The sequence below is a fragment of the Macrosteles quadrilineatus genome, unplaced genomic scaffold (assembly GCF_028750875.1).
Source record: "Macrosteles quadrilineatus isolate MER2022 unplaced genomic scaffold, UCM_ALF_1.0 Scaffold_9__3_contigs__length_116548681, whole genome shotgun sequence".
Taxonomy (NCBI): domain Eukaryota; kingdom Metazoa; phylum Arthropoda; class Insecta; order Hemiptera; family Cicadellidae; genus Macrosteles; species Macrosteles quadrilineatus.
The window spans coordinates 73221234-73231891 of NW_026542602.1; the positions used below are offsets into that span (position 1 = coordinate 73221234).

Below are 10658 nucleotides of genomic sequence, written 5' to 3' on the forward strand. Positions count from 1 at the left end.
AGCTGCAGCCAACTAGTTTTTAGAACTTCATTTTACAAGTTTATCCATCTGTCACAGCAAACGGAGCATGTTTTAAATTGACTGTCAAACCTTTTGAACGTCATTTCCTGACTAGTTAATAGTTATTTGTGCAACTAGTGAGCAAAGTGAGCAATTGAATCACTCGAGAGAAATCCTTTCTCACGAGCTGTAGGCGAGTGAGGAATGGTTTCTCTAGTGAGGCGATTGCACTTTGCACTCGAGTTGCACATTATATTTTTCCTACAGTTAACATAAAACAAATTGGTAAAGAAACGTGCCTTCATGTTGCAAATCAGGAGTGAGACAAAGTAATTAGGGTGAGACAATGTTAACATTGGCTCACTGATGAGCGAATTGGTCACTTTCGTGCCTTCACGTTGCAAATATGGAGTGAGACAAAGTAATTAGAGTGAGACAATGTTAACTATGTGTGTTTGCAACAACATTGGATTGCCTAGTATCAGATATTTGAACCTTTTTGACAAGATGGTATTCATTCTGAGATGCACCTTAAAAAAAGGAATTTTGATAATTTTTTACTTATTTTTATAGCTAAATGGATTTTTTGTACAAAAAAAGTTAACATAAGGTCAATATCACTTTATTGCAAGTATTTTGTACATGACATACACTTGTTTGCATGGCTACGGATATTTACAGAACAACAAAAGGCTTTACGCTACCAAACGTATCAAATACATCACATCCTTTATACAAATCTGTAAGTTACCTTTCGGTGTTACACTAGTTAGGCAACTTAGGTTAAATACTAGAGTGCTTTTGAGAAATCTGTACAAAAAGGGCGAGGGTCTATACAACGGTTGAGCTTTCACATCATTGCTCACGTTTCAAAAAGTAAACTACGACATACAAAGAGATTTTGCCAATCTTCAAATTCAATAACCAATATTTTAAGTAGAAATAACAACTCAACAGTTTGAGCCCCGAGTTGACACTTTTACTGTAACCCGATGGACCATGATAATGTTGGCCTGCAAGTCCCATTAAATAATGAAAACATTTCATGTTTTCAAAACATTAAAATTTTTTATACAGCTCAAAAGATTTTGGGGATGTAAAAACATAGCACTTTTTAAATTATTAGAGTAAAAGATTAAAGAATTTTGAAAAAGAAGTGCAATCTATTTATAAAAATTATAAATAATTGTTTTTAAGTCTGTTTCAACTTTGATTAAACATTGACTTAAATCTCATAGGCAAGTACAACCCAAAGACAAATAAATGGTTAATTTTTTATTTTTTAGTATCGCCAGCACAAGTTGCATAAATTCACAATGTCATGGAATATCAGGGTTTTAGTAAAAGTGTTAACAATATGATATTTTTCAACTATATGTAATCCAACCAAACAACTAAGTTTTAGTTAAGTTATATAGGCCTACTAAGCGTTATACTGTAGCTAGTATATTTTAAACATAAACCTACACAGTTTATATTCAGGTAAACTACATGGCTAGACATTCTGTGTATAAAATAATAACAGTATGGCAATTGAATACAGCAACATTATTAATTAGACATTGGTGTTGCACAGATTCCAAAATATAAAAGTAATGATTTTGTTAACGTTGTAATTTTATGAACTATTACAGCTGTTATTATTATGAAATTTACCAAACAAAAATGGGTTGTCGACAAAAAGCACCTAAATCCAATAATATGACACCATATTATGACTAGGAATAAATCAAAACCAACTGTTAGGATGTTTTGGTAGATGTTGAAGTACAAAATTCCGTAAACACTTTGTAGGCCGAAAATAAGGCTAAAGGCAGTCATCACGAAAGCATTAAATTATATTTCATCTTAAATCTAAAGCACAAAGAACAATTCTAAGGATGTTATAGTGACGTTTCATTTAAGTTTTAATAACTCTTTTTCTAAATCTATAAATATAATATCAAAATTCGAAATAGTTCATATAGAAAACATAAATCACAAACAACGCCAATAAATAAACATCTACTATAAATAAATCACAACACAATTATAATCTACGAGGACAATAAATTATGTAAGCAGTAAAAAAAAACTATGAGTAAATGTGATGCAAAAAAAATACTGACTTTAAGACAACAATGGATGTATCAAAGAAAAAAAATCAAAGTAGAACCTATCAGCTAAAACTCCACATGTATTATATACAAATCAAGATTGTTTATAAATTTATAAAAATTAACAATATTTTAAGCTGAAGGTTAACACTTTTTATAGCGATAATATTTAAATTCATATATAACAATGTATAATAAAGAGAAAGAACTATGTTACATTATTTAACAATATCGGTTTATATCGTTCGATTTTAACATCAGTACATTATTGAACGAATAACACACAATGTATAAATTATCTGTATATATACTCAAAACACTAGGTTTACAGGGACAAAAAGAGGTTCAAAATAAAAAAAGTATCACAACAAAGTCATAAGTACGAAAATAATAGTATACAACAGTATTAAGTATCGTTATACAAAAAAAATTATGCTCAAGGGTATTGTTACTAATAAATATAATAATATTATGTGGTCACCTGGGACAAATTGTTTTTCGTATAGTACCTACTTCAATTCAATAAAAAAAATATTTGAATTCAGTGTTTGAAGTTATGAACTTTTAAAGGTTCGAGAACTTCAATAAAAAAAAGGTATTTTGAGGCAAATGTGGCTATTACAAAAAAAAAACTTTCACACTTACTTAGCCTAAAGCTATACAAATCAGTAGTTTGGGATTAATTTTAATGCAAATATAAAGTTGACTCTCTTAAAAGATAATTAATAGACATGTTTAAAAATTTAAACAAACATTTTGGACTTAACTATTTGTTACTGCACACTTTTTGTAAAAATAAAAATACAACTTAAAGTGGGAAGAAAAAACTTTAGGAAATAAAAATTACATTTATAAATAAAGTTAATACTCCTAATAGTACCAAAGTAGCACAGAGAGTTTCACCGGTGGTAAAATATAATATTAGACGTTAAATAAAGACTAATGATTCTAAGCCAGTCAAAACTAATAGTAAATAAAAAATAAATAAATAAAATATGAAAAATACTGCACCCTTAAAAAGTTTGTGGACCTTGGATGGTGTAATAGGATGGATTGAACTTAATTGTAAACAACTAAATTTAGAAAGAAGTATCCATAGTTCAAAGTATCAAAAGAAATATACTAAAATTCAAACAACTAAAAATCATACAAGTATGTTAATCAAATCAACAATCAACTACTATTGAAAACAAGGGTTTCATTTATCACTTCATTCGCCTGTACAAGGATTGTTATTTAGTTGGAAAAATCGGTAATCAAGTTATTATGATAATTTAGTGTAAAAATAAAATGGATGAACATCGTCTGTTAAAGTATTCAAAGAACAGTCCTTCAACAAATAACACCAACCAAAGACCACTATTCTCAACCTGTTTTGTACCTGTTGGCAAACAAATTTTAATTTCTATAGAAATATTAAATTTTCAGTTGCATTGTCTCTGCTTAAACTACCTGCTTATTAGCCACAAGCTACATTACAAAATTAAATTGAGCGCGGCTCCATGAGATACCATTAGATAACGTTTCAAAAACATGTTAACATTTTAGAGTGTGAATGGTAAAATTTATCCTTTTTAAGGATCTGTAGTATACAGAAATACCATTCGGTAAAGTGATCATTTAACATTAAAAATGAAGATAAAAAAAATATTACAAACAAATTCAATTAGGAAATCTGTTTAAAAACCAAAAGGAAATTGACTAGCCTATGTTGAATATTTCAAGAACACATTAAGCACAAATTAACTTTTGTAATGAGTAAGAAAAATGGAGGTTTGTAAAATTGTATACAAATTTTTACCCTTATCATACTGGAAGAATAAAATCTTAATTTATTCAGTTGAACTGTTTGTTACCTAGCACCACACTAGATGTCACTGTCAGTCTCGCTGCGCGGCTGGCCAAAGTTGCGCGTGATGCTCTCACTAACGCTGCGTATGTTAGCGAGGTTGGTGATGTCCGGCGTCGTGCCTCGGCCGTAGTAGCGCAAGTCGTCGCCGTAACACGTGTCGTACTCCGGGTCAAACAGAGCACTCAGGGAGTCCACACTCATCACTGCGTCAGAGTCAAACACTCGGGACGATGCTCTAGACGAGAGGGAGGTGTTGTCTCCGTCGTCGTGGCAACCACCTTCAAACGCTGAGTTGACATCACTCAGTGCCCCTGTGACAATACATAGAGATTAAGATTGAGACACAATATTTAAATTGCGACAAAAACAATACCTTTAAATATCACATTTGACATTTCTCAAGTAAAAAAAAATAAAAATAAATAAACTCTTTGATGGACTAATTTGAAGTTCAGAGTTAGGCTATACTGTTTGCAGTTCCTTTGAATTTTGAGTAGCGTAGACATAGTTAGACTATCAAAGATAATTCTTGATTAAATTCTACTTATAGAGGTTTAGAGATGTAGAAGTAATTTAAAACTGAACCCCAAGAAAAAGAAGGCGAGGTTTTGTTTCTTTGAGTCTCTACAAAACTAAACTTTAAACTCGACATCCATGCAAGTCTTTCTCACTCGTCACTGGAGGAATACTGTACGTACAATACACACAGTGCACTAAGTGACTTCAGACACTGTTGGTAAGGATCTGATTCATCAACGGGTCTGACTTAGGGGAGGTACAAATGAGGCATTTAGTTCAAAATTCCTCCGTGAACAGCGCTGTAGTAGAGAGCATTTTGGCAATGAAGGTTTACTAATCGCAAAAATAGTTCTGCTCATAAAATAAAATTATAAATGCCTCAAATTCAATTTTACTATTTTTTAATTATAAAATTAAACTATCATAACCTAACCGAACTAACCAAACTTGCTGATAAAGAAATAATATAACAAGAGTTTAGTAGTCGGAAAAATAATTCTATTTATTAAATAAAACTAGAAATTGCTCAATTAAAATTTTATAATGACTTAATTATAAAATTAAACTGTAATAACCAAACCAAACCAACCAAACTTGCTGATAATAAAAAAAATCGTGGACAAAAAGTTAACTTCCTGCAGAAAAAAACCAGCGGGATTCGAACCCGGGACCTACAGTATATCAGCCCGGCACGCTAACCATTACACCACCGAGGCCCGATGTCTATCGAAAGTTTTGTTACGGTAATGGCGTTCCCTCAGCTAATAAGAAGCCCTCAGCTGTCATCGTAGCCTCTTCTATACCTCCCCTGAGTAAATACCTTCATCAACTCGTTGTGAACTGCACGCTGGTATTTGAATGAGAGATTAAAAAACGCAAAGAGTTATATAATTATTTGTATAATTTTGACGGGGTTTCTCCAGGACTTTGAATCCAAAGAGAATTAACTTAAGAAAATTGATTAGTTATAACTGTACACACATTGTTTGATAGCTATTAGCTAAATATCAATTCACCTCATTTAGCTAGGACTTACAAATAAGTTTCTTTGCCAAATACTCAATCAATTATATTATTTTATGTTTAATTTTCTTTATTCCGACAAATAATAAGTTTAGTTTATTGGTGAATAATATGGATCTTTTGAGAATAATCACATGTGTCTGTATGTACAGTAGTCATAAGACATGTATACTGTTGGGAATGTCTTTGAATCAATTGCAATTCAACTCTAAGATATTAAACAGAATTTTAATTTCACTATTACGTTCAAGATGTAACTGCAAACCAACATACAGCAACATTTTCCAAAGCACAGCAAATTAGTCTACTCAGAATTCAACGGAATGTCAAATAAACTTTGAATGCATTATCTTACAGCAGCTAGTTTTTAAAACAAATTATGAACAATGCAAATTTTAAAATGTCAGCTTTACATTGCTCTAACATCTAGATAAGTAATGTCTATGTTATCGACTAATAGCAACACATGCTAAAACTGATAACAAGATAGCAACAATTGTTATCATTTCCCCACACTAAATGTCATTACGAATAGAAAACCTATGATGATGTATGTGCAACAAATAGTGAATTACAAGTGTATTTGATAACTTTTATAAAAATAACTTTAATTTGGTTCAGTGTAAAGCTTTGGGTAATGGGTAGTGAAGTAGCTTTCTGCTTTCAACAAGTAATTGCTGGAGTAATGTGCTTCAGATTATTTGCCTTGGCTGGGAGGATAGTTTGTAGTTTAATTTTATATCTTACTTCAAGGGGTTTTCCTTGATTAAGGTCTCCCAGAGGGATTCTTTAGGGATTGACTTCCAACATAAATCCATCCACAGAATGATAATTTTCTTTCACAACGATTTTTAATACTATGACCAGACTAATGGTCCTAGGGGAATGAACAAGGAAAATTAATGGATAAAGTAAGAAACACAGCTTTGGTCTCAGATCTAAACTTGTTTGGTTAGTTGCGAAAGGAGATCGGTGGAGATTTCATGTACAACCCTTGTATGTAATATATATATATATGATTAATTCATAGTAAACGATTACTACAATAACTACGAGCATTACCAGGTGGGTCACCTAGTCTAAAGTTCAGAAGAAGCAGTGCTAACTTGGGTTAGAGAGATACATTTGGCTTTATGAAAAGATTTAAAAAAATTTGGATTTGAAACAAACTCAGAACTTATGATCAATAGTATTTTAATCTCCCCAAAAAACTTTACTTTGAATTGAAATTATGAACATTATTTATACAGAATCTACAAGCCTGAATTACAATTATTATCTACAAGTAGCTTGTGAAAAAGTACAGTAATTAGTTGCACCTACATTATCACAGATAAAACCATAAAACAATAAAGCGATTGTAGCTAAACATACGGAGTCCCGTTGTAGGGAGCCACATGCTCTTGACCTAGGCAAAGACACAGGCTTATGAACAATCAATTACCTTCACTTAAATTATAAGTTTAAAATATGGTATCTTATTTTGTCATATAAATTCACTTGCCTGTGGGATTTTAATTGTTACAAAAAATTAAAATTAAAACAAAAGATTTATAGATTAAAATACATTTTTAGTTTACATACACTTTTACTAATTTGCTAAGAATCAATTAGACTGGGTAAGCTACTAGTTGCTGAAATTAATAGCACAGACAAGCCTTTCTGTCATAAAGACCAGCAAATAGTAGCTTATGTGACAAGGGAAAATTGGAATCTCAGGCTACTTTACTCTCATGCAAAAGAGCATTGTAATATCAGTTTGTGTCTGAAATGTCAGAAGGATCAGTAGATTGTAGAAGTTATTGCTTTAGTTGTAGTTGTATAAAGGGTATTGATATTATTTTATCTCAGTTAAATAAACTCATTTGATGTTAGGTTGAATTTTTTAATCCAAGGCCCAGTGCCCACAGATGCGACAAAGATGCTTGCTTCAGTGAATTGGGATGACCTCAAGATTGTACCCCTGACAATTACGGCCGCTACACTACAGCCGCTAGGATTGGCGACCAAAATGTGGATGTAGTTTTTCAACAAGCTGTTGATGCAGTTGTTACTCCTTCTTCTTTGCAAGCAGAATAAATGTTTGATTTTTAGTTTGCTTATGTGTCTGATTATTCTTGAAAAGAATACAAAAAGGCCTCACGCAAACGAGTAACTGACTTAAAAATTGATTCAGCAATTACAGCTAATTTCAGTACACTTGAATCAAAATCATTTGCATCATGTGCAGCGTCTTCACTTAACATCTCAGCTGTCACAAGACAATTTCTATGTCAACGAAAAACAACAAACGGAGATGCCATGGCGGGGGCGTCTCATAGTCTTCTGATGTTTACATCTCTAGCGTTACAACATATAGAACATTGCCTCAAAGCAACACAAATCTATAGTTGACCCCCTGAACAGATATAACCAGTCGCAAAGCAGAGCGACCTGCAGGCTACTGATTCTAGACGTGAATAGGTCTCCCGGTTGTGTCACACTTGTGTGTACAGCCCAGGCAACATTGGATGTGAAATGAATACAACGTAAAACGACACCCCAGAGTAAACGAAGTCGTTTTTAATGTACCGCGACTAAACACTTTCCATAAATAATGCAGAGAATTAAATTATTTGTAATGCAGAAATGTCATGGAACATGATTACCTTCAGCGTCAGTCAGACCAGCCTCGTGTATCATAGAGATGTTCTCCAGTGCAGGGTCGTCTGTGGTGTAGCCTGTACTGTCTCTGTCAGCCAGTAGAGGCTCTGACACGGCACCCTCATCATCACTCCACTCTGACTCTAGCTGACTTGTAGACTCCTCTAGTATCCTCCTCACTACAGCCTCCTGTAACAGTCACACATGTATCATAGAGATGTTCTCCAGTGCAGGGTCGTCTGTCGTGTAGCCTGTACTGTCTCTGTCAGCCAGAAGAGGCTCTGACACGGCACCCTCGTCATCACTCCACTCTGACTCTAGCTGACTTGTAGACTCCTCTAGTATCCTCCTCACTACAGCCTCCTGTAACAGTCATATACATTGCTACATTTACAGCCTACACAGGAGTCAGTATTTGTCCCTTTACAATTTAGAAAGCAGATACAGGCTTCTGCAGTAGGGGTCTACGGGTCCCCGATATTTTCGGGTTCAGTCGAGCAAACAGTTGGCCCGAAGGATCGATTCAGGCTGTTGGCCAGCGGTTTGAGCCGAGCCAAACTTTTATTTTTAGAAAGAATCTGCAAAGATGGGCGGTAAAAAATTGAGGATGTTGCTTGTGGTGTTCACAATTTTGCATGGTCGGAAGGGAACGTTTATATCGCTGTGATAGCAGAGACGTTTAGGATTTTGCTGTGATCATATCGGATGTTCCAAATTTTAAATCAAATAATATTTTTGAGAATTCAAACACAAAGACAAATGATAGGATGAGATGCCACTTAGAAACACATCCCTCAAACAATAATGAGTCATTCCAGTGAAAATTGAAATGTTTGGCTACCACCCAAATAAGAGTGGCCAATCCAAAACTTTGACCATATTTTGTACTAGCAGAGTACCTGTCCTTCGTACGGGGTTGGCATATGAGTGTAAAATGCTTATTGCAGTTATACTCAAGCTTTGCGTTTGCAAGGGGGGAGGACAAAGTTTGATAAAATTTGCTTCTTTAAATTGACGGTATACTATGGCATTACACATCTACCATAGCCATAATGTTCTAAATTAATAAAAATTCTCAAAAAATCTTAAATTATTCATGACATTAAAAACATAAACATAACTGTAAACAATCCTACTTCGACAGTTCTCATTGCGTATCACAGTTTTTTGTTGCTGCTTAGTTCAAATTAGCTGTTTACATAAATGCAAAAACATTATAGTGCTGCACCCTGTTGGTAAATCTTATAACTTTTTAATACTTTTGCATATCATAGAATCAACCTCTTTAGTTGAAACAGCTGACTAAATTCTTTAATTCCCTTTAAATATGAATTCACATAAGGTTAACAAATTTTATTAAAATTTGTTATTGTATTTGCTAAATGTTCTAAAAATGAACAGATTGTAAATAAAATTGTGATAAAAAAAAAAAAAAAAAACATAAGGTTAACATGGGGAACTGCAGAGCCACTGGGGCGGAGCCCGAAAGGATTTTTGAGATAAGAATATGCCTATATGTTAATTGGGAATGTGACCTATCATCATGTCAAATTTCAGCCCAATCCGTCCAGTGGTTTATGCGTGATTGGACTTTAAACAAACAAACACACAAACTTTCACATTTATAATATTAGTAAGATAAGATAACAACCCTGTGGTGAATCTAGACCAATGTCTCACTGAAAAATGGAGCATTTGTACATGGAAATAGAGTTTTACATTCAGAACCAATAATCAAGAGATCATCTTTTATTCAATCAACATAAATGTTTCAAATACACGACCTATACTATATAATATCAACCAATAAGGATTTTGATTGCCAACAACACAAATATTTTTTTAGACAGTATAAGCTACCAGGTACTATTGACTAACCTGGCGTTCCACTTCCTCTGCTATCCTTTTCTCCTCCTCTTCAAACCTCTCGTTTTCTCTCCTCTCTTCTTCATCTTCATCGCCTTCTCCCTCCCTCTCCTCTTCACTCTCAGTCCTATCTTTCTCCCTCCTGTTTTACCAAAGTAGTATTATTAATCAATGCATCCAATTTTGACTTTTTATTGACCTCAATTCAATTTTATTTCAATTAAATCTTTCAACTCAAAACATACACAAATAATTACTTTAATATTTTTATCACAGTAAATATTCCTTGTAATGCAATTGGGGTTTTTTCCTGTAGCAGATATTTTTGAGAGTTGCCTAGTAGATTAATGGATACACTATTGATATGATGATAGTTCAAAATCTAAAAGCATGATTGATTCACTAGTCCTACACAAAATGTAATGATGATTCATCTCAATCATATTCACATTCTTACTGTAATAAAGGAGACTATTTTTTTCAAAACCAATATATCAAAAATGAACAATAGCTAGTGAAAGTACACTACTAGCTAAATAAGTTTAACACATTTTAGAAGGCATGCATAAGTTAACAGTGAGACAGCAAGAACAGCTTAAGACAATAGTCGTAAATCTTATACATCTTAAAACCCCGTTCACAAGGGGCGAGTTTACAAG

At 33.3% G+C, this 10658-nt stretch overlaps 1 protein-coding gene across 6 annotated transcripts in view; it reads right to left on the reverse strand.

Moving 5' to 3' along the window:
• Positions 1 to 606: 606 nt before the first annotated feature.
• The window catches only part of LOC129004284 (Ca(2+)/calmodulin-responsive adenylate cyclase-like), a 63011-nt gene continuing 52959 nt past the window's right edge, over positions 607 to 10658 (reverse strand). For 5 of the 6 annotated variants that reach the window (XM_054432811.1, XM_054432810.1, XM_054432808.1 and 2 more), the window contains 3 exons: positions 10012 to 10141; positions 8139 to 8322; positions 607 to 4259 (listed from right to left, as the gene is read on the reverse strand). In XM_054432811.1, coding sequence (XP_054288786.1) covers positions 3964 to 4259; positions 8139 to 8322; positions 10012 to 10141 — 610 coding nt within the window. In that variant the 3' untranslated portion in view covers positions 607 to 3963. Of the gene's footprint in view, positions 4260 to 6864; positions 6899 to 8138; positions 8323 to 10011; positions 10142 to 10658 lie in introns of all 6 variants that reach the window. The other variant, XM_054432813.1, reaches the window with a different exon arrangement.